The sequence below is a fragment of the Physella acuta genome, unplaced genomic scaffold, assembly GCF_028476545.2.
Source record: "Physella acuta isolate Inbredline_101_S28 unplaced genomic scaffold, ASM2847654v3 ptg000567l, whole genome shotgun sequence".
In the NCBI taxonomy this organism is placed as follows: domain Eukaryota; kingdom Metazoa; phylum Mollusca; class Gastropoda; family Physidae; genus Physella; species Physella acuta.
Genome location: NW_026732086.1, coordinates 437,331 through 462,674, shown reverse-complemented (window position 1 = coordinate 462,674; position 25,344 = coordinate 437,331). Strand labels below are relative to the sequence as shown.

General features: G+C 39.8%; 2 protein-coding genes across 2 annotated transcripts in view; one reads left to right on the top strand and one right to left on the bottom strand.

Annotated features, from left to right (window-relative positions):
* Window positions 1–20,992, top strand: part of LOC131946709 (transcription factor AP-2-beta) — a 121,311-nt gene extending 100,319 nt beyond the window's left edge. The window contains exons 6-8 of the mRNA XM_059307623.1: window positions 16,197–16,315; window positions 18,229–18,367; window positions 19,196–20,992. Of these exons, the coding sequence (XP_059163606.1) occupies window positions 16,197–16,315; window positions 18,229–18,367; window positions 19,196–19,514 (577 nt within the window). The 3' untranslated portion in view covers window positions 19,515–20,992. The remainder of the gene's footprint in view (window positions 1–16,196; window positions 16,316–18,228; window positions 18,368–19,195) is intronic.
* LOC131946710 (uncharacterized) lies at window positions 259–6,014 on the bottom strand. The gene has a single exon (XM_059307624.1). It carries the CDS (start codon window positions 5,947–5,949, stop codon window positions 4,705–4,707), a length of 1,245 nt encoding a protein of 414 aa, XP_059163607.1. The 5' UTR covers window positions 5,950–6,014; the 3' UTR covers window positions 259–4,704.
* Window positions 20,993–25,344: the final 4,352 nt, after the last annotated feature.

Genomic DNA, 25,344 nt, shown 5'->3' with positions numbered 1-25,344 from the left:
GATAAATGGTAATGACGATATCACTTAACCTGAGGCATGGTCCTGGATATTATTACATTTAGCGTAACGCGCTCAATTCTTCGCGGCAGCGATCATACAACATGGGAAACTCGGTGACATCCAATTCAAAGTGTCTGGTAGTTTCTGTTATGTAGTCATCGGTGTGCTTTGTTTTGATGGTGGTGATGACTGCAGTGAGGGTTGAGGTAACAGTTTAAACTTTGATTTAATAACGCCAACACACGTACGATTTTTAAGACTTTTAATACACGAAATAAACTAGCACAGAGTTCTGCCACGGAGCACAAGACACACACTTCCACACGATAACAAGTCTAGCATTCAACTAACTTAATTCATTCGCACGGCCCCAACTTCACCCTAAGGTAACCCAAACCCTGCCTAACCCCAGCAGTCCCGCGAGGGGCGGGCGCTTGACCTATGCATACATTAACTCGAACTTTTTACGACTGGGACAACTACAGGCTATTCAGACTTGTATCTAGTAAGGGAACGTTCAATCAAATACACTAAGGGTTATTCCTATTACAGCTATTATGATCTATCTAATCTACAATGAAACAATATAGTAGTGTGGCCATAAATACTATTAAGATTTAAACGATATTCTATCCTAGTTTTCTATCCTATGCTAATCCCAGTTATAACATCTCCCCCTTCGTCTGACAAGCTGGCAAAGCCAGCGATGATCACAAACTGATCACACTCTCTATCACATGCAACAATACGACAGATACAATAACATTCAGCTCACAAACTGATCACACTCTCTATCACATGCAACAATACAACTGATATAATAACATTCTAACATTCAGCTCCATGGCATTGGCCTTTAACAGGACAACTAATTTAATCACATTATCATAGAGATAGTTTGGGGTACAATGGCATAGTGGTAAGTAATACACCAATACAAAAAAAACAATAATAATAAAAAAAAAATTGAACAAATCAAGCTAATACAATGAAGATGGGGAAAGTTACAATGGCAATTAAGACACAAAGAAGGAAAGAATGAAATAAAAAAATAAACATTTGCCCCGTTGGCTTGGGGTTGGCCGAGAACAACGGTCAAGTTTCCAACAACGATGGGACTGGATGGGACCCATTGTCTGACTCTCACACGCGGGGCTATAAGTTTCAACTCTTGACACTGACATGCGCTCTCGACCTATAGCAACGGGTACAGCTGAAAATTCAAATTGTGTATACACTGGTGAATAGTTGGTATGGATACATGTGGGAAACTAGAATAACATAGAGACATGTACCCTTTCCTTTACAAGGACAGTTTAGTGCTACAGGGGTAGGGGGTGGGTGGAAAAACAATCATGATTTGGAGTGTTTGCGTGCTTGTTATCATCAGCATGTGGGGCTTACAGTTCACAATGGGAGACGAATACTACCTACCTCTTGGACGCGTCACGACCTGGAAAGCGTATCTGCTATTTTATTTTGCGCACCGGGAATATACACTATGTTGAAAACGAAATCCTGCAGTATTAACGACCACCTTGTTAATTTGGCATTACTTAATTTTTTCCTATCCAGCGTAACTAGGGGTGAGTGGTCGGTCATTAAAGTAAAGGGGGATCCTAACAAGTACTTTGATAACTTATTTACTGCCCAAACAATTGCCAAACATTCCTTTTCTATAACTGCATAATTTTTTTCTGCAGGAGATAGTTTTCTACTTATGTATAGTACCGGATGGAGCTGTCCTTCAACTTCCTGCATCAGACAAGCCCCTATACCACGAGACGATGCGTCCGTGGTCAGTGTAAACGGCTTGTTGATGTCAGGAAGTCTAAGGATTGGCTGTTGCGCGAAACACGCCTTGATGTAGTTCAAGGTGTCGTCACATTCTTTGGTCCAATGAACAGCCTTACCCATACCAGTGCCTTTGGTTTTTGTTAATTCTGTGATGGGGTGAAGTAGGCTAGCAAAATTGGGGATAAATTTCCTGTAATAGTTGCATAGCCCTAGTAGGCTCCTAACATCTTTTTTTGTTTTAGGGATTTGGAGGTCTAATATTCGTTGTACAGTATCCCCTACAGGCTTAACAAGTTGGTGGCTAATGACATGGCCCAAAAAAGTTATTTCTTGCATTCCTATCTCAATTTTACTAGGTCTAGCTGTCAACCCGTGCGATTTTAAAGATTCTAGTAGCGACCTCAACCCTTTGATGTGGTCGGTCCAATTTTGTGAAAACAGACAGATGTCATCCAAGTATGCAACCGTGTCAGGGTTATTAATTAGAACTTTCCTCATCAGTCTGTTGAATGTGGCTGGGGCATTGATCAGACCAAAACTCATGAAGTTCCAATGGTATAGACCAAAAGGTGTGATGAATGCGGTAGATTTCTTGGCCGACTCTTTTATTGGTATTTGCCAATATCCTCTTGATAGATCAAATTTGGAGAAAATTTTCGCTTGGGATATTTTAGCAAACAGTTCTTCCTGATTAGGCATTGGTTCAGCATCGGGGATGGTAATTTTATTGAGCTGTCTGTAGTCAATGCAAAGTCTTATCTCCCCATTCTTCTTTTTGGCCAGCACTATAGGCGCAGCATACGGCGAATCTGACGTTTCTATAATACCTGCATTTATGAGCTCATTAATTTCCTCCTGGACCTTATCTCTGTAGTGTAGGGGTATACTATAAGGTTGTAGCTTGATTGGTTTGTCTGAGATTAGCTTAATGTCATGCTCGATAGAGCTGGTCTTACCAGGGGTGGCAGATAGGGTATCCTTGTACTCTAGCAATAGTTTGGTAATTTCATTTTGAATTTCCGGAGTCGTGGGTCCTAATTTTACATCTCTGTATGATTCGTTATCCGACGGCAGTGTTTGGATTTCGCATTCGTCCTCATCCTTGTCTTCGTGGATCATCGCGCAACTAATTGAAGCTGTAGGTTCAGTCACGTCTAAATCAGGGGGTCTGATGTTGAATGGACTCAGAATGTTTACATGAAAAATTTTGGACTTTCCATTAATATCTATCTCATAATCGACTTTAGATATTTGTTTTAGGATGGTGTAAGGACCTCGCCAGGCGAGCTGTAGCTTATTCTCTTTGGATGGCAATAGCACTCTAACTTGATCCCCCACCCTAAACTTCCTTAGGTTCCTACCCTTATTTATCCTAAGTCTATAGAGTTCCCCTGCTTCTTCCAATGATGTTCTCGCTATTTCACAAGACCTAATAATTTGCTCACGTAGATCAACGACTTTTTCGTATGTGTTTTTGATGTCAGGGGTTAGTTTTTCATCAAGGAGCATCGACTTCATAATGTGCATGGGTCCTCTAGGATTTGCACCATAAACTAACTCAAATGGTGAGAACCCGGTGGCTGAATGTGGTAGCTCTCTATAGGCAAAAAGTAAACAGGGCAGAAATAAGTCCCAGTTACCCGAGTCTTCTTTAGGGATTTTGCTTATCATGGATTTAATCGTTCCATTTAGCCGTTCACAAACACCATTGCTCTGAGGGTGGTACGGGGAAGTAAAATTTTGCTTAATACCCAACAAACAAGAGAGTTGACGAGTTATCTCCGATGTGAATTGAGGACCTCTATCAGAAAGTATGGTGTCAGGGAAGCCTGTTCTGGAGAAGAATTGAAGTAGGCAGCTAGCAATATCTTCAGAGGTAGTGTGTTTCAGGGGGTAGGCTTCAGGCCACCTCGTCGCTAAATCAACGATAGTTAGGATAAATCTGTTTCCTCTGTGTGATGTAGGGTTTAGTGGGCCAACGATATCTACAGCAACTTTTTCGAAGGGTCTACATGCTAGATCAGTCTTTTGTAAAGGCGCCGGCTGTGGGGTCCTTTCTTTGTTCATGCAGCGGGGACATGACTGTATGTATTTAGAGATATCTTTGTCCATTCCTGGCCAATAAAACGATGTTTGTATCCGCTGTTTTGTTTTTCTCCTGCCCATGTGGCCAGCGAGAGATAAATCATGAGCTTGTCTCAATATGACTGGTCGGTATTTAAGCGGGGCTACTAGCTGGGTGTATTCTTTATGTCTGTCTTTAAATTTTCGGATTAGTGTATTGTTCTTTAAGGCAAATGAGTGTTCGGTCGTTTTGGATGTAGTTTTGGAGTTTTTACTTGCTAATTTAAAAATTTTGACAAGACTCGGGTCATTGGTTTGTTCCCTTTGGAATTCGGTCGGATCCCACATAGAGTCGTGCTTTTCGTCGTGCTTTTCTAACACCTCGGTAGGGCGGTCTGAACGTTGGATCGTCGACCCATCGTTAGCGACAACGGCCTGCTTTTCCAGCGTGCTTTCTTTAGTTACCCGTGATCTGGTTTGCGCTATATTGATTTGGTTAGCGGTTAACCACTCGGAGATTTGATCATCAGATGGACTTTGTATACCTTTCACATTTCCCAGAATCAGGTCATATGGACCTTCTTTGAAGACTACGGCTAAGACTTTGCCCGAATAATAAGGTGTTTCTATGTCGATAAAAGCAACCGGCCATTTGTGGGTAATCCCACCAAAACACTCTACATCTAACATTTCTCCTGTGAACTGGTTGGGTTTTACATATTTGTTTCTAATACCACAAATGTTCGCTCCTGTGTCTCTAAGTGTACTGACTGTTTTACCTCCTACTCTACATTTAATTGTGCCCAATGTTGTAATAGGGCTGCTGTTTAACACGAACGCGTGTCAGGCATTGTTTGCATGATTCGTGTGGTTTGTATTGTATCTGTGGCTATCATAGCGGGGCTTACGACAATATTTAGCCATGTGGCCAAATCTGTTGCAATTGAAACACTGAACAGCGTCCTGCTCGAGTGCCGGGCAATACTTTAGGGTATGACCAAACTGCTGACAATTAAAACATTGTGGGTACCTTTGCAGAGACGACGATCTGTTGTTTCCCGACCCCAATGGGTTACCTCTATACGGGCTTCTACCTCTACTGGGGTATGGTGGCGATCCTGCATCAAATGTGGGCTTTTGTTTTACCTGTGTTGTGAACATGAGGGGGGTAAATTGGGTGGCGTTGACCGACATTGGTTTGTCAGGGTGGGCTGCTTGATATTTCTGACATAAATCGGTGACGGTTTTTAGATCTCTAGGTTTTCTTTCTTGTAGGTAACTGAAAACATCCTTATCTACCGAGTTTAGGACTTTATCCACCATGACGAATTGCACCAGGGATTCAAAGGAAGGATCTAGCCCCGATGCCTCAAACCATTTTTCGAACGTCGTCTTTATTTCGTTAGCGAATATTTTGAAGTCGGCAGTGTCAGAGGGCCTAAGGCTATGAAATTTTAACCTATATGCGTTTTCTGTTAAATGGTAGTACTCTAAAAGTGTTGATTTTAGCGTCTTATATTCCTTCATCTCTTTTTCTGACAAGCTCTGACATGCATCTAACCCCTTTCCACCTATTAAAATTAACAACTGAGTACCCCACTGTGACTCTGGGACGTTCGCAGACCTAGCTATCGTTTCGAATCTTCTGATATACGAGTCTAAATTATCACTATTGTCGTCAAATTTCGGCAGTTTACTTAAGATGCACTGCGACCTACCCCCATCTACGTCTACTTGCCTTGTCCTATCCGCTTCCGCATTTAGTCTTGCTAATTCTAATTTTGTTTTAGATTCTTGTTCAATTTTGCTGGCTTCCAATTTAGCTAATTCTATTTTGGCCTCAAGTTCTAACTTAGCCGCTCCTATCCTGGCTTTCTCTAGTTCGAAGTCGAATTTGGCCTTTTCTGCTGCTGCGATTCTATTTTGTTCTAGCTCTAGTGTTTTCCTTTGTTTTTCTGCTTCCCTATCAGCTTTCCTTGCTTCTCTTTCTTCTATTTCCCTCAAGCGTTTGTCTACCCATTCGTCTAAGTTGTCACCCGATAGGTTGTTTTTCTTGCCTAAATTGTATAATTGCTCAATTTTGTCCATTATATTATTTACTTACCTTTGGTTGGGGCCTGGATTAATTTGATCGTGAGGAGTTTTCAGGTATTGTCAAGGTAATGTGAAGGATGTATAATATTAAGTCGGAGAGATTGTCTCACGAATTGTACGAAAACTGAAAGAGGATAGTGGACAGGAGAGTAACGACAAGCAAAACGTGACTAAACAGTAGACAGTACTAAGTACAAACCGAACGGTAACAACTAACACAAAATTATATATTCACAAAAAGGAGCCCTAACGTTTTTCTTAAAATAGAAAAAAAAACGCCCTCTACCCTAGGAATGTCTCCTGGTTGTGGATATATAGACCTTACAGAGGCCGTTTAGAGATCACGTAACAACAAGGGTCAAATGTCTCTAAACACACACAAATTACGTAGACAAGAGTTGAATGCTTGATGACGAGCACAGCACGTTGGGGGGGGGGGGGGGTATTATAGCAAAGTTAAACCTCAATGTTAAAATCACACATCAAATCACCGAGTTAGGGGTGGAAAATAATTAAAGGAAAGGGTACTTAACTATCATAAGAATCTGTTGTCTTGGATTGATGACGGTGGTCGTCTCAACTTGGTGGTGCTTCACGTTAGCCTTGGTGCCTTAGGTGTAGGTAGGCTTCGCCCAAGTATCAAGTAGGGATGTTGATTTCTCGTAGTAAAGTACGAATCAGATCACTTTCACAATAGAAATATCCTTGTTAAAACAGAAAACAGTTCAGTTCACGTTAGCCTTAGTGTCCTTAGGTGTAGGTAAGCTTCGCCCAAGTATCAAGTAGGGATGTTGATTTCTCGTAGTAAAGTACGAATCAGATCACTTTCACAATAGAAATATCCTTGTTAAAACAGAAAACAGTTCAGTTCACGTTAGCCTTAGTGTCCTTAGGTGTAGGTAGGCTTCGCCCAAGTATCAAGTAGGGATGTTGATTTCTCGTAGTAAAGTACGAATCAGATCACTTTCACAATAGAAATATCCTTGTTAAAACAGAAAACAGTTCAGTTCACGTTAGCCTTAGTGTCCTTAGGTGTAGGTAAGCTTCGCCCAAGTATCAAGTAGGGATGTTGATTTCTCGTAGTAAAGTACGAATCAGATCACTTTCACAATAGAAATATCCTTGTTAAAACAGAAAACAGTTCAGTTCACGTTAGCCTTAGTGTCCTTAGGTGTAGGTAAGCTTCGCCCAAGTATCAAGTAGGGATGTTGATTCCTCGTAGTAAAGCACGAATCAGATCACTTTCACAATAGAAATATCCTTGTTAAAACAGAAAACAGTTCAGCACTGGTAAGGGGTACTATCTCAGTCATATATGTTAACCAAACGTTTGCGCAGGTAGTAGCTCTCAACATTAGGGTTATCCAATACCGACAAAAAAAATATATAGTATACAATACGGTTCTTGACGATGACATTAAACGAAGACGCGTGGCAGTGTTGATGATTTAAAACTGTCTAGCACACAAAAAATTTGAAAGTTGACGGAAAAGAAACTAGTTAGATTTCGCTGCTCCACCAAATGTTATGTAGTCATCGGTGTGCTTTGTTTTGATGGTGGTGATGACTGCAGTGAGGGTTGAGGTAACAGTTTAAACTTTGATTTAATAACGCCAACACACGTACGATTTTTAAGACTTTTAATACACGAAATAAACTAGCACAGAGTTCTGCCACGGAGCACAAGACACACACTTCCACACGATAACAAGTCTAGCATTCAACTAACTTAATTCATTCGCACGGCCCCAACTTCACCCTAAGGTAACCCAAACCCTGCCTAACCCCAGCAGTCCCGCGAGGGGCGGGCGCTTGACCTATGCATACATTAACTCGAACTTTTTACGACTGGGACAACTACAGGCTATTCAGACTTGTATCTAGTAAGGGAACGTTCAATCAAATACACTAAGGGTTATTCCTATTACAGCTATTATGATCTATCTAATCTACAATGAAACAATATAGTAGTGTGGCCATAAATACTATTAAGATTTAAACGATATTCTATCCTAGTTTTCTATCCTATGCTAATCCCAGTTATAACAGTTTCTGTTGATGAATGAAAGCCGGTATTACACAAACTAGGCAAATAATTTAATGAATGAGCCGGGATTGCATAAATTAAGGGGTTAATTTACGACATAACCGCTTTAATACAAAAAAATTAGTCTTTTCCCAAGAAATTGTTCAAATTGCTGAATCATCGAAGTTACCCTTTTCGTATAAGTGATCTTTACATTTATTGCATAGATTATGTGCATTATATTTAAACTTATAACTTAAAAGGTAATAATTATGTTAAACATTTTGTAAGGGGTGTTTAGGCGACTTTGTTCCTCGCGTTTTGATTGTCTATAACATTTTTTGTCATAACCAGATCTTTTAAATTAACCTTCTAAATTCTAACAACAGATTTAGGAACGATATTTTGCGATATTGTAAAACAAACAATATTGGAACCTATACACAGCTCTTTTGCATTTCCACTAAAAAAACATGTTTTGACATATAAATTGTGTTACACAAAATCAATATAATTTTAAAAAATTAATTAATATTCAATAATTGCTTTAAAAATATTAGTTGAAGATTGCTTTTTTTAGTTGCCTAGGCTACCAGTTGGATATCGACTGGAGCTATCCCATAATTTTTAAAACTTTCCATCTCTATGGTGTTGATGGGAACTTTAAGAGATGTGGTATGTTGTTTTGATCATACGTTTAGAATCTCATAATTCTAGACATCCGGTTGTCGCTACTGTTTTAGATTTAAATAAAAACACGATGGGATACTTGATTTAATTTTTAAAATAGGGGACGATAAACATTTTTTCCAGCAGTTTTTGTTTGCCCAGATTTTTTATTTTGTGTAGATAAACGAAATCTTAATAAACGTAATCAGGTATGGTTTCTAGAGTAAGATCTAAGGATCAAACTTTTCGATCATTTAAACATTCTAAAGGCTCTACACGACGTTTCTCTTATATGAAGCTAGTCCTACGATGTTAGTCCTATATCATGCTGGTACTACAATATGTGGGTCTTATATCGCGCTGGTACTACAATATGTGGGTCATACACGACGCTGGTACTACAATATGTGGGTCCTACACGACGCTGGTATTACAATTTATGGGTCCTACACGTCGTTGGTTTAACACTACGCGGCCGTACTTTATGTTGACCCTACACGACTTTCGTCATACACGGCGCTAGTCTCTGACGTCACTTATTCAACAAAAAAAAATTCCACTTCTTTGGAGTGTTGTTCAGATGAACACCCATAATTAGTCACGCTAATTACGGATTTACTAAATTTTCAACTTTAATTATCCACCGGTTCACGCTGATACCGGGTACATTGTTTCTAAAGTCAGACACGTGACACGTCTTTGTGTCATCTAAAGCTCAGAATTTAGTTTCAATCCGCCGCCTTCTTTTACACCAATCTACGGCAATGGTAATTTCGGCGGACGGATAAAATTTGTCCTTTCCGCGAAGTCCACGGCTCATTTGTCTGTTAGTAATATAACTCTTTGCTCAATCGAATTCAGAACGGGATTTTTTTTTCCGCTTTAGATTTTTTTTTTTTTCTAATTTTTTTTTTTCTACTTCGGTAAAAAGACTAAATCGATGCGCGTGAATGGAGGACTCAGCAAGAGGCTGCGCGGGGATCGATTGCGCAGGTTCCGGTGCGCCTTGCTCGTACATGCGCAAAAAGCGAGGAAGTAACGAGACGACTAATGCACCAATGATTGCCCTGAACCGAGGCCCAATAGAGGGCGGTGTTGACACAGGAAATAGGCGAGGGAGAACGGCGATCGAATAGATGGGGGGCGCGCAGGGTCGTAGGCGCCCCCGGATCAGAGGCGGTGATTGTTGTAGTGACCGGCAAGTTTGGTAATAGCCGGCAAATTTTGTAACGGCTGGTAGGTTAAATAAAAGCCGGCAGTTTATCTAACAGCCGGAATTTCTCAGATGTCTTAGGCGCAAAACGTTAGTATAAAGTTTAAGTTAACCTCCTCTTTAAATATCATTATTTTAAACGTATAGGGTCAAAGATCATAATAAATATAAGCACTAAAGTGGCGGGCAATATATGATTTAGCATAGATCTCACCAAATAGTAATAAAAATGCCGACAACTACAAGGCCGTTTTCTCGTGATCTTAAATACCGATTGGCCAATGCATGACTTAGTTGAAGAACGCGTGATTTCTGATTCGTATAATTTCAAGTTTAATTTAAATTCTTGTTTATCCGAAGTTGTAATTTTAACACCCTCCACTTTGACGTTGTAATTCGAATTCACACCCCCCCCCTTAAAGTTGTAATTCTAATTCACCCCCCCCCTTAAAGTTGTAATTCTAATTCCCCCCCCCCCCCCCCCCCTCCCTTAAAGTTGTAATTTTGAAGACATCTGCAAAGTTTTGAGCTTGTGTTTACACTAACAACAAAACCCCTGCCGGGCCGGCCATCCGTAACGTGCCCCCTCCCCCACCCCCAGTTTGGGCGTGAGAGGCTTGCAAATAGCTGGCCCTAAACAACAAGAGGGGAAGGAGGGGGTGCGAGGAAAAAAAAAATAATGGTGTCTTTTGAAAACAAGGAGCGCGCATCTCAAGAGCCTTTCAGAGCCTCGCCTGGACCTGAGTCTCGCTTCCGCCATCTTAGCTAAAGGAAGTTGTCATCGGAAAACAGGAGCGTAACAAATAACATTTGGGCGAGGGTTGGGTTGCAAAGGGGTTGGGTGGGGGGGGGGGGGGGACGACAGTCGGAGGGATATTATTTAAGAATAGCATGGCGATATGTGATAAAAATTGACTAATTTAGATTGTTTAAATAATTGGAGTGAAAAAAAAAAAAGAAATTGGAAAGGAAGTTTAAAAATGAAGGAGGGAGAAATAATGCTTGAAAATCGTGCTTGGTTGTTTTGTTTGAAATCAAAGGGGAAGTTGTGTCCGCATGGAGTAAGAGCCCTTGTGTCCACGTCGATGAAGAGCTTTTGGCTGAGCTTCCAGCTCTCGAGACCCGCCGTGATTGTCCGAGACGGTCCGAGATCCTGCGCCCTCCCGTGTACACCCCGCCCCCCACCCGTGCTTGGAGATCCTCTGCCCACACTCGTGCGGCGGCGATCTCACGGCCCCGGTCACGTGATGCCCGTAAACAACTCACTTGACCAGCGGTGTTTAGCTAGCTGTTGCCGGGCGTTTTTCTCACCCGACACTCGAGCCCAATTACAGCACACGAAAAACACGCGAGTAGACCCGAGTTTTATTGGAGCATGCTCGTCGTGCAGGCGTGAGCACATTTTCCCACCCCCCTCCACTCAGCTCGCACACTTCTCTTTTTCTACACCCACTGTGCAACCCCTGCACACAACCCCATCTCAGCACCCCCTGCTGGTTGTATCAAAGCCCCTCACACCCAAACACCCCACTGTTCCTTGCGATCCTTGCGATGATCCACACTTTACAGTACAATACCAACATGGGAGATAATAATACACTCTCACGAATTTAGAAGGGAGATAACACACTCACATTTTCAATCAATAACGGGAACTACCCCACATGCTTTTTTTTTTTTTTTACAACATTGTGGGGCCGATGTTTACATTAGGGATGAGCCACATGAAGGTAAACGTCCCCATACTGTCATTGTGAGTTAGCGGACTGAGAGCGGTTCCCATAATCCACGATATCGTGAGCTTGGGACGGGACGTGTTTTATACTGAACGTGTTCCCATTAACCAGTTGTAGACCCCACCCCCAACCTTCCCACATGACGCTTCCCCCCCCCCCCCCCATTCACTCTGCCAGTTGTCCTTATTTAGACAACACAATTTAAAACATAAATTAAAAAAAAAACTAGTATAAACCTGATGTAAAAATTTTGATTATAAGCCGTTCTATTACCCTAGAACCTATCGTCTTATATTAACACTCACACTTACCTTGAACATGTAGCTACATGACGACTCGCCCTTTGCCTACTCGTTTAAACTCGTTGTGAATATCTGATTTTAACCTACTAACGTTTCTACCTTGGCGTCTTGGAAACTTTTAACTCGGGCAATTTATAAGTAAATCCGAAGCATACAAACATTTCAAACTAATTTATTCACATTTACATAACTTTTCATACACAACTCCCTAACAACAACGCGATGACATATCCTATGCTAAAAATACATTTTGGGAAATTGGGAAACCCACCAATTAGAAAGCAAGCAGTAACACTCCAACCCCCAGAAAGCCCAACCATTAACAAACTCTCCCCAAGGAAGCCAAATAGTTATCAAACCCACGAAAAAAAGCTTATAAGATGCTCAACCCTTGAACAATGATCAACAAGAAAGCCCAAATATTAACAACCCGAATTCCCAACCGTAGCCCAACCGGTAAGAATCCAACCGTTAGCAAACCAAGAAGGCCCCAAACCTGTGCTGAACGACGTCATCTTTCCTGGCAATCAATAGCCCGGCATCCATTGATGCGACATACGCCTGCCCGGACAATTTACGCATCCCCACCAAACCTTCATCCATGTCTACTCACTACGTCTCAGCTCGCTTGAAAATTGTCCTCAACGTCGCGTCGCTCTGATTAAAACCTTGTTCAGATTTCAAGCCAACCGATTCCCGGGTTGTTTTTTTAAAGACTTTTTTCTTCTTGTCGTACAACTATAGCCCCCCTCCCTCCTCCTCATCCCCCTCCCCCCTCGACAAACACCAAGACACGTACAGTTTGCAGATAACTCTTCCCTACTGCCGAAGATAATTCCTAATTTCGCCTGATTACGTCCCTTACATTTCCGTCAAGATGGTCGGATTGTCGTGTCGTCCACCGTGTAATTTCTCGCCCGGCAGGGGGCGAACATGATTCACAATACAGGACACAAAGGGAAGCTACCGATGCGACTTGGCTGACACCAACCCGAGATTTCAAAACTTTTTTTTTTTTGTGATGGGGAAAAAATAAAATGACACGAGCGATTAAAACAACGACTTCAGAAAAATCAGAAAAGCGATTTTTATTTGTCTTGATTGGCTAAAACAAGTAGTGTTGATGTTTTTTTAAACATGTTTCGTACCCCTTATTTATTGGAAAATGGACATTTCAGCGTGTAATAAGGTAGACTGGACACGTAAGCATGCACAGAGGTATACACGGCTTAGATGATGAATTTGACATTGTTTCTTTAACTCTGTGAACTGTTAAGAAGAAAATTTGTTAGTTCCACAAAGATCCGATTCAGCGGATGAATACATTTTACCGAAACCATATTGTTAAGATAGCCATGTTGGTCAGTATCAACACTTATCAAAGTGGGTGAAGAGGCGAAAAAAAATTGAGATCCATTTACAAGTGAAATTCTATGTCGCAAAAAAAAGTGATCCTAATTCTTCATCAAAATATTGACATTAAAGTGACCATAGCATTGACGAAGCTGTCAGATTTTTTCTCGTTTATCCGACAGCTATACCGGGTTTTTCCGAAAGTTTTAGCGGGTTTTCCCGCGCCGAGGTACGAGACCCGTCACTTGCCAAGTCGTCTTTGGATTACCGGCCACAGAGAGTAATTAGCCGGCTAAGCTTAGCCGCTTGGCCCCCCTCAGTCCGCTGATCACTTGCCGGCTCTGACCGTACCCTCTGCGACCGACACGACGACGGTGACCGACACGACGGCCGGAGGAGGGGGTAAGGGAGGGCGCAGCAGATGCTTTTCTCGGCTCAAGTGAGACATTATGCAGATTCGATCCACTCTGACACGGAGTGGGTTTAATCCCCAGGAATAGCCCTCGGGGGGTGGGGAGGGAGGGGGGGGGGTGGGTGAGTACTCACTGCGCGTGTGGACTCGGACCCCTTTTAGTATGTCGAGCACGACTGGACACAGCTTCGGCCGGCTTAACAAAATTAGGGAGGTGCCAATTTTCTTGGCTAATGACCACATTCGGACCGGTGAACTACCGATTTTTTTTGGGGGGGAGGGGGGGGGTCTGAAGAGATGGTGAGATCCAAAATGGCGGAGGGTGAGCCGCTGATGAGAGCTCACTGTAAATGGTTTTTGTTTATTCTGCAAAAGGTTCTTCAGTTTTCTTAAGTACATCTTTAAAATAAAATTATAAACCAGCAAACAGCACACACTTTATACCAACAAAATTTCGATATTAAATAAAATTTGCTTAAAAAAAATTTTTTTTCAACATTTTATTTAGTTTTTAGTTTAAGGTTAAACATTCAAATATTTCTCTTAAATATATTTTATTTAATTTTTTAATAAAATTTTTCTAAACTGTTTGCAATCAATTATTAAATCTAACAATAAGACGTTTATCCCCCTACCGCTCAAACTATTATTATATCCTCACCCTTCCCCACCCAACCCTTGTTCAGCTAATGGTGAGTCCTTTACCCCCCCCCCCCTCCCCCCACCCCCACCAAAGACAAGTCGAGCGTCCCCCGTGGACGGGAGCGCGTGGAGAGAGATCATTTCATGCATGGTCTAACTTGGACACGATCATTTAGTTCAATTATATTTTCACTCTCTCCACCCCGTCCCCCCTGGTCTTTTTGTTCCTCCGTGGAGCCCCAGCTCCCCCCCCCCCCCCACTCACGCGCCACGCCCCCTCTCGGTTAATTACCCGTCTTAATCGACAGCTATCTGTGAATGTTTATCCCGGCTCCAGGGATATGGAAATGATCCTCTCCACAATCTCACATATCAATTAGTGCAGATTTTTCTATTCCTTCACATTTTTACTTAAACGAGACACCCCCCCCCCCCCTTTATATCCAACCCACTGACCCCCCCCCACCTCCTTTTCATCCACTGTTCCCCCTTTCTGTCCACTCCCCCTCTCCTCCACCTCTTTTACTCAAACCATAATGTGTTCTGACAACTTTTTACCGAAACGCAAAAATATTTGTTTGGATTTAGCCAGCCATTAACCTAATAATTAATGACAAATGTACCATTAAAAAAAAACTGGTACAATGGTTGGCTATTTTTATCAATTACTAACCCTAATTAACCTGTCAATTACGACTTTAAAAAAATCGAACGGTCGTGTTAAACTTAAATCTCATCCAGTTTAATTCTTCTATCATCTAGAATCTAGATACAAATGTATAAGCTCTATCCCCCGACCTCCTACTTAACCTGCCATGTAGTAAACCTAACCTTAACCTAACCAAGCCAATCTATATCAAGCCCGCCTAGCCAAAACCTATACCCGAGCCCACAAAAATAAGCCCATGCTAGATAACCCACTCATTTAACTCAACTAATAAGTAAGCCCACAATTTATCACAAGGCTACCCTTCCCAAATTATGACCAATTCCCCTCCCCCCCCAAAAAAAAAACAAAAAAAAAAACAAAAAAAAAAAACAACAACACAAAAAAATAAACCGGGAGTGATCTCCCCTAAACTTTCTCGAATATTCTTATATAAAATAACAGGGGATGGAAACTCGGGTTATAGACATGATTTTTAATCCATTTTAAATACTTAAAGTTTTAAAAATAGAATAAAATCTCGTAGACAAATTAATTGCACACCAAGTGAACGCAAATAAAAAAAGCGCATAATAGTGCGCAATATTATTAGTACTTTTAAAATTTACATTAGTTTTTTGAGAAATCGGAAGTAGCGTAAATTACTACTTCCAGTCAACGGAAATTACTCAAAATTTAACAGAAGGTAGAGAATTAGATCTTTTACTTACATGTGAAATTTCATTTATCTATCTGAAATAGTACTCAAGTTATAGGCTTTTAAAAAATTCAAAGTAGGAAAAGTACCACTTCCGGTTATCGGAAATCGCTCAAAAGTTGATACGGATCTACGATTTTGATTAAATACTTATATATGAAATTTCATCAACCTAGCTGTAACGGTACTCAAGTTATCGTGTTTACACACGGACAGACACACACACAGACACACACACACACAGACATACGGACAAGATTGCAAAATTATGTTTTTCCGTATCAGTGAGGTGTAAAACGTCGAGATTTGTAAAAATCTCGATTTTTTTTTTTGCACGATTACAATACTTTCTCTATACTACGTATATACGAGAAAGTAAAAAGGGAAAAAAAAACAACAACCATACATGACCAAGTTTAAAAATCCAATTGCCAAGCCCACAAATCCCAACATAACAAAGGCTAATCCAACAAAGACCACTAAGCCCAAGCCCATCTAACCCAAGCCCTCCATTCCACCCACAGAGCCAAGTCCAAGAACGGAGGGCGGTCACTGAGGGACAAACTGGAGAAGATAGGACTGAGTCTACCAGCGGGCAGGAGGAAAGCGGCCAACGTGACCCTGCTGACGTCACTTGTGGAAGGTGAGCGGTCCTGGTGTCTGTGAGTGCGTGGGTGAGAGTGTGTGTGTATGGTGTGTGTACCAGTGTGTGTAGCAGTGTGTGTATGGTGTGTGTAGCAGTGTGTGTATGGTGTGTGTAAGGTGTGTGTAACAGTGTGTGTAACAGTGTGTGTATGGTGTGTGTAACAGTGTATGTGTGAGTATGTGTGTGTGTGTTTGTGTATATATGAGTATGTGTGTATGCTAGTGTATTTATGAGTATGTGTAGGCTAGTGTATGTATCATTATGTGTGTGTATGGAAGCTTACGTGTATATCATAATGTATGGATTACAGTATGTGTGTATGCAAGTGTACCCTGTGCAGTATCCTATGGTGTCACCCTGTGCAGTATCCTAGTTTGTCACCCTGTGCAGTAACATATGGTGACACCCTGTGCAGTAACCTAGAGTGACACCCTGTGCAGTAACCTATGGTGTCACCTTGTGCAGTAACCTATGGTGTCACCTTGTGCAGTAACCTATGGTGTCACCCTGGGCAGTAACCTATGGTGTCACCCTGTGCAGTAACCTATGGTGTCACCCTGTGCAGTAACCTAGGGTGACACCTTGTGCAGTAACCAAGGGTGACACCCTATGCAGTAACCAAGGGTGACACCCTGTGCAGTAACCAAGGGTGTTAAAGTAGTTGCCTCAACCCAAATTAGGCACAGTACCCAATACTGTGTTGACAACAATCGGTAGCCCAGCCTAGATTTTGTTGTTAAAAATATTCACGTAAACAAATAAACAATTGCTGTACAGGTTTATTTTTTTCGATGAGAGTAAATCCCCCCCCCCCTTCCCAACCAACCAACAAAACAGAAATAAGAAAGAGGACAAGTAAAACCACTGCACTTAAAGTCGTGTTTCACTCCCCTATTTTTATTAATGGCTGCACTGTTCTAGAGTTCCGTCCCCTTACATGCTCGTAGCGTTCCCCTCATTGTTTCTTTGTTGATGTCGTTGTGTTACAAACATCACGGATGGATGTGGTTGCTGAACCGTGCAGTGGTTCTGGTGGTATAAATCCATTGGGGGGGGGGGGGGGGGGAGAAGACCACGACACAGTAAAGTTGGAGGAGGGAAGTAAGGGGGACAAGTGCGGTTACATGGTTATATTTCAATGAAAAACAGAGTTAAATTAAATTTGAATTTTTTTCTATCTTGTAAAAACAAGGGGCGACAATTTAAAGATAAACGGTGTCATTAGCGCCGGTGTTTCTGAAGCCACTCTCTGGCTTCAATACGGGGTTAATGTAAAAAAAAAATAATTAAAAACTCGTCTCCACGGTTCAGTGGTTCCTGTAGATGGCGGTATTTTACATTGAAAAAACAACAACATTCGCCGCCGCCCCTTGTGTTTCGTGATCGGCGCATCTTGATGAGAGGTGAGGCAGAGCGTGTAACAGCCCAACTAGGTTGTGAGCAATCTGCGCACCTCGTCATCAGCACGCGCGAGGTCGTGAATGTACATTCAATTGCAAGGTGTGGGGATGGTGGGTGGGGGTGGTGGTGGTGGGTGGTGGTGGAGTGGTGGTTGTGGTGGGGGTGGTAGTGGGTGGTGGTGGAGTGGTGGTTGTGGTGGGGGTGGTAGTGGGTGGGGGGTGGTGGTGGTAGTGGTGGGTGGGGGGTGGGTGGTGGTGGTGGTGGGTGGGGGTTAGATTCTGATAAAGGGCAGGAGTGTGGAGACGGAGTTAGTCGAGAGTCGATTGGAAACTGTGACGTTAGAACACAGGGACAAAACAAAACACCAAACAAGGTCTGTTTAGAGCTCCGGAAATTGGACAAGTGTATTCGTTTTATACCGGAGCCTGAACCCGAGTCGGAGGTCTGAAAATAATAAAACAAAATTCTTTGATCACAACTTTTTAAAAAAATTCTTTATTTTCTTTCAGGGGAGACAATCCGACTAGCCAGGGACTACTCGTACTTGTGCGAGACAGAGTTCCCCTCCCGCCAGATCGCCGAGTACAACACGAGGCACGTCGACCCAGGAGACTACCACAACCGGAAGAACATGCTACTGGCCTCCAAGTGAGTTGTCCGTCTGCTCGCCTCTTGAGTCTAAATCCCCAGACGACAGCCTGTAAAAATTGCGCCCAAGTCCCTGTGATAAACACACTCACCCCCCCCCCGTCATCGATACTAACAAATCCCCCACCCCCCCCATCCCCCCATTGGGCTTACTTTTTAATCGATTTTTTTGAGCATTGAAAATAAAAGCACATGAAAATTTAATTAAAAGATGAAATAAAATTGACACCCAATTTGAGGGTATCCGTTTACAACGCTGAAGCTTAACTTGAATAAAAAATGTGTCGAGAAAAAAATAATATAAAAAATATTTAAAAATTCTCATAGTTCAGCTGTCAAATGCTAATCAATTAAATTAATGTTAATTTGATGTAGTTAAGTTCTCTAAGTCTACGTTGAAAAACACAACACCGTATAATTTACAATTTGCAATTTTATTTAAGGGATTAAAGAATAAAATACTTCACAGGATTACAAGACAATAGTTTATTTTAGTTCATGAGAAAAATATACCCATCATTCTAGTCTATTCATTTTATGCATGGCGAAATTCTTGCATTTTTTTTTCATCTCAGACATGTAATTTACAGCGTCATTTTGCTTGCATGTTCGCTTTAGTGTTACAGTTTTCACATCAGCTTCTTATAGAAGTGTAAATATTCCTGTTTTATACAAATATGAATAAATATATTATTTTTAAGTATGTAATTTTATAAACACAAATGTATAGCTATGTCGCTTACAAACAAATCATTTATAAATAAATTTAGATATAGATATATTTTATAAAAGTATACATCTCATAAATATTGTTGTCTCCCCTTGCAGACAAATATTGAAGGAGTTCATTGACGTCATCATGCAGGACAGGTCACCCCTGAACAACACCCGGCCCACCCCTGTCCTGGAGCCCGGCATGCAGAGACACCTGACCCACTTCTCCCTGCTCACCCACGGCTTCGGCCAGCCCGCCGTCGTGGCCTCGCTCAACTGTGCCATGAACTACCTCAACGAGTCGCTCAAGATCATTGACAAAACGTACACCGGCGGGGCACAGGTGCCCCCTGGTCAGGCACCCAACGGGCAGCACATGGGCAGCGTCGACGGGAAGATAAAAACAGATAAGGATGAGAACAGGCGGGAGTGAATCGTCAGGAGGAACAGACGATGAAGAGTGCGTAGATGAATTTGTGAAGTGTTGGGAAACAAAATCTAAATCGTTACCCGGATATAAAATAAACAAACTTTTATCCAAGAACGATAACTCTAAATTTTGATGGTTGTGACAATTTATCTGCCCCTTGCTGTGCATAGCCCGTGTGATTTGTGGTGGAGAGAGAAAAAGAAAATGACGTCACTTTGTTTTCTTTTGACAATTTTTTCCCCCCTAAACATCCAATTATGTGAGGGATTTCTTTAAAAAAAATGAAATCCCAAAACAATTAATCCCGCAAATACGACAGTTTATATTTAATATATGTGGTGGTATTCTACAAGGATTATACCCGTTTTAATATGTTCCATGTTTTCCTTCTATAAAGACACATAGTCACATATTCGGCTCAGTTATATTTAAATCTTACCCAACAAAGTTTGTGCAATGTACAATAGACGGATCATGTTCAATTTCATACACAGATATGGCGGTGAAATTGAGACATTTCTTTGTGCAATTTGGTGGATATTTCAGTTTTACTGCATTTGTCCTTGATTGGTTTCAATTTCCCCGTAGCTAAATTTATCTAACAGTACATGTATTAGTAAAAAAAAAGTATATTTTTGCTCCTGAAATTAACTCTAGTCTAAAAACCGATAACTCTGGCGTCCCTGCTACAAGACGGCTGACGTCACTGATGAACCAGCAGAGGGCGCTGTCGTTAGTCCATTTAAAAAAAAATGGCTGCGTCGAAAAAAAAAATCAATGAACTGCGTCGGTTAATTTTGTTGAAAGGTTATACGTCACGATGTGGTGGTGGAACCTTCTGGAACCCAGCCCTACCCCGCCCCTGAAGACCCAGGATGGGATGTCAAAACCTAATCGCAGAAACGTCACGAATTAAAGCTAATTTCGTGATGACTGCACGCATGCGCACAAGGCAGTTTAGGTTTCAATTGTTTTTTTTTCTCTTTGAATTGTTACAATTGGATACGATGTGTAATTGTTAATAGATAACAATTTTAAAAGCAACATTAAATTGGTATCCTTTTTATATAAAATATTGAAAAAAAAATCAAATTATAAAATTTAAGATTTTCTAGTTTTACTTTGTTAAACTAAAATATATTACAAGTTTTCTTCAGTGATAACACTGATTTAAAAAAAGCATGTAAATTGATACTCGTAAATAACATAATTTATCAGTTTAGTATCGATAATAATTAATGTAAGTCTGAAGTATACGATTTATAGTAATTAAAGTTAAAACAAATTGTACAGGTAATTGTACACATTTCTCATCAATGTAGAGAGATGATATCTTGTTTTGATCACAGTGAGTCAGACTAATAGAATGGATGTACATGATGACATTAGGGTTTAAATGTTGCCTTTGTTTAATAAGTGTTTAGATATTTTTCTTTGTTTAATTGATTAGACCAGAAAGATTTTATTTGTTCAAATGCTTAGACCAGAAAGATTTTATTTGTTCAAATGCTTAGACAAGAAAGATTTCCATTGTTTAATTAAGAAAGATTTCTGCTGTTTAATTGTTTAGAAAAGTCAGATTTCCTTTGTTTGATAGTCTCTATCTATCTATCTATCTATCTATTTATAGAGATAGAGTTTGATAGTCTAAACAAGAAAGATTTCCTTTGTTTGATAGTCTAAACAAGAAAGTTTTCCTTTGTTTGATAGTCTAAACAAGAAAGATTTCTTTTGTTTGATAGTCTAAAAAAGAAAGATTTCCTTTGTTTGATAGTCTAAACAAGAAATATTTCCTTTGTTAGATAGTCTAAACAAAAAATATTTCCTGTGTTTGATAGTCTAAACAAGAAATATTTCCTTTGTTTGATAGTCTAAACAAGAAAGATTTCCTTTGTTTGATAGTCTAAACAAGAAAGATTTCCTTTGTTAGATAGTCTAAACAAGAAAGATTTCCTTTGTTTGATAGTCTAAACAAGAAAGATTTCCTTAGCTTGCTGAATGTGTTGTGATGTTACAAATTTGACAGATTTATTTTTAAAACAAATGTAAATAATTCGTCCCCCTCCCACAAACCTAATTACTCAAATATAAATAAATGTGGTTTATTTATTAGATCAGTATAATCTTTAAAATCTTGCCAATTTTGCGTTTTTTTTTTTAGTTTTATCTTTATTTGAAAGCTGGATGTATAAAAATAAACCACGATACATAAGATTGTAGATATCTATATGTTATTGTAATTATTATTTTGTTAAATGCCATTTTCTTTCCTCAAGTTAAAATTTATGTTTTTTATGTGGGTTAAGTTTAAAACTAATTTGATCGCCATACCTTTGTTTTTTGTTTCTTGAAATTTTAAAACTTTTTTTTGTGAGGGAAGAAGTACGCTTGTTTTTTTTATTGATGTGATGAGGAATGGGTTATAAATTCCACTAATCAATCCCTCTTTTGAAAGATCAACCCCTCGTTTGAATGTGAAATTGAATATATTATGTGGTATAATTGTATAGAAATTGTCACATATTTGGAAAATTTTTAACAATTGTTTATGTGTTTAATAAATTAACAATAAAATATTAATATGAAAATAGAATCATGTTGACTGATTTTGAAATGTTAGATTTGATTTCAAAGTGGAGATTTATTTTTCTTTACACTTTTATAGTTTACTTTTGTTTACATTAATAGACTGATTTTTGAAGTCTTGTGTTTGGACTAAGATAAATGTTTACATGTTTTGAGAGGTACGTTTTAACAGAGGAACGATTATTTTCGTTTAGAGGACTGAGAATTCCTAAAACTATAGGGAGATATTTTTTATGTCGTGGTCAGTAATTAGATGATTAATTGACCTGGTGACCTTCATGATAGGTCTGCTGCTGATATTGTCATTTAAGAGTGAAACATCTTTATTTCTTAATTTCATGTTCATAATATATACCGAATCTATATGATGTTCGTACATAAAAAGCTTATAAATAGATAATTTTTATGAAAAGTTTGTCTTCAAAAAGTAATGGGATAAAAGAAACAGTAACCCCGTCAGGATAATTAAAACTCAGGTTGTCGCCCTTTAATAGTTTTATTTATAACAGTAAAGTTGTCCAGATTAAAATATCCTTATGCACTAGAATATTTTAACAATTGTACAGACGGTTCATTGCTATGAATATTTAGTTTTATTCGTGCAATAAGCACGTAGTGGTACACGTCTCTTGTACACAGTCTCTAGTCGAACTTATAGGAAGAGTGTCGTCATGTCAAGCAATGGTTCATAAATAGATTGGATCAATAGTTTAAAAAAAATAATTATATTTGAATGCTTGAATCTTTCTTAGGGATCGTCCATAAATGATGTCAAGATTTAAAAATCACATTTTTACTTAACCTTTAGCATTATATATTGTAATAACACACACACAAACACCCTAAAAAATGAAAAATTGAGACAGTATTGATATTTGTTACATTTTACAAATCGCATAAAAAGTCTTTAGAAAATCCGAAATCACTGCGAACATTAATTTAAAATCTATATATATAATTCTCTTCTGGGAGCCGCTAGAAAACAAGCTGCAAACTCGCCTAGAAAACAAGCTGTAAACGCGCTCCCTACCTCCCCACCCCTACATGGTTTTAGTGAGCTGTGTTCACTCTAAATGTTTACAAGCAGAGCCAACGATTTTAAAGGTAGAGGGGGGGGGGGGGGGGAGGAAGGTGGGGGTTATGGTCCTTAACGAGCTACTTAAAGTGTTTTAAAGAAATATTTTCAGTGGCAGCGTTGGTACTGTCGAATTCACAAATTATGAATAACTGAAAAGTAGAAAAACAACAACTAAATAGCGGCGTATGTTATGCCGCGGGCCGGCTCGTAGTTTTATAATTTCACACCCCCTCTCCCAAAGTGAACGTGACGTCATTAATGGACGACCACTGCGGTGTGTTTACATAGTTCAATAAGAGAGTTATGTCCCTTGTAAAGACAGATAATCCATATAGTTTTCTAGCGGTTCATTAGGCGCAGTTTAAAAAAAAATTACACATGTGCTCAATGTAACAAATGTGTAACATATTTATTTTACTTTATTTGAACAAATTGACAGAAATAATGAGACAATACATTTTCTTTTAAATGTCATTATCAACCCACACAATTTATCTGTAAGGATAAAAATGTATATTAGTGTACGTTCTACTTCGCTGATTTGGTATCATTAATGTCATCTATTTGATATGTCATGACGATGACATTTATTTGATCTGTGAATTTGATGAATGACTTAGTGATGACACATATTTGTCTACTTGTGCATTCATAAGAATATTGTATGTATGTGTGTTTTTATGACACATTTGTATGTTACTTTTGGGTTACCTGTATGTTGGTTCTTTTATATGTAAGCCATTTTGGGTTATGTATGTGTGCACGAGCATGTATGTTTGTATGTCATTTTGCAAATATCACAAGATCAGCATTTTATTCCCTAAATTCGTTTAAAAAAATAAATGACACAAAACAAATGGCTAATCTTCATTATTGTTTTTTTAACTAGCATAAATTATATCGTCGTTTTCATTATCATCGCTGTCGTTATCACTGCTGTCTTTGTAAGTACTTTCTGTATCATTGCTCTCTTTCTTATTGATATCTTTACTAGTCTTGGTTTTTATCTGTATGTAGTTAATCAAAATCAGGTTTAAACATGGTGAAACAAACACGGAGACCTGAGTACTTGGAGTACTGGGATACCAGAGTACTTGGAGACTGAGTTGAGTACTTGGAGACCTGAGTACTTCGAGACCTGAGTACTTGGAGACCTGAGTACTTGGAGACCTGAGTACTTGGAGACCTGATTACTTCGAGACCTGAGTACTTGGCGACCTGAGTACTTGGAGACCTGATTACTTCGAGACCTGAGTACTTGGCGACCTGAGTACTTGGAGACCTGATTACTTCGAGACCTGAGTACTTCGAGACCTGAGTACTTGGAGACCTGAGTACTTGGAGACCTGAGTACTTGGAGACCTGATTACTTCGAGACCTGAGTACTTGGCGACCTGAGTACTTGGAGACCTGATTACTTCGAGACCTGAGTACATGAAGACCTGAGTACTTGGAGACCTGAGTACTTGGAGACCTGAGTACTTGGAGACCTGAGTACTTGGAGACCTGAGTACTTGATTATGGAATAGTTGGAGGAGGGTGACACTTAAAATTCAACGCTTGGAAACTCAACTATAGAAGGATGAATTAGGAAGGTGACATCTAAAGTATATCTAGAAAATATGCTTAAAATGATAAATTCGGAGGTTGACATCTGACGTAAAAAAATTGGAAACAAACAAATAATAAATGAGGAGGGTTTATCTGAAATACATGAATGATTAATTAAGCTCACTCAGGTGGCTAGGATACACGACTTAAAAAGTATGTATTTGGGGTTTAACAGAAGAAAGACACAATGTTTTGGTTGCTTGAAACAGATTTAATGATGAAGGAGATGTAAGGTCTGAGAACATTCAATGTGTAGTATGGGAGCGTCACTCTTAAATATGGTGTAAAAAATAATCGTAGCCTAATCACAATAATAAGTCCTAAGCTTTACCCTTACACCCGACAAATGACCCTACACTCCAGAAGTGACCCTACACTCCACAAATGAACATACACTCCACAAATGAACATACACTCCACAAATGACCTCACACTCCACAAATGAACATACACTCCACAAATGACCCTTCACTCCACAAATGACCGTACACTCCACAAATGAACATACACTCCACAAATGACCTCACACTCCACAAATGAACATACACTCCACAAATG

What these genes read in the sequence shown, in the direction of transcription:
- LOC131946710 (XM_059307624.1), bottom strand. Translation starts at nt 5,949, where the DNA reads ATGGACAAAATTGAGCAATTATACAATTTAGGCAAGAAAAACAACCTA.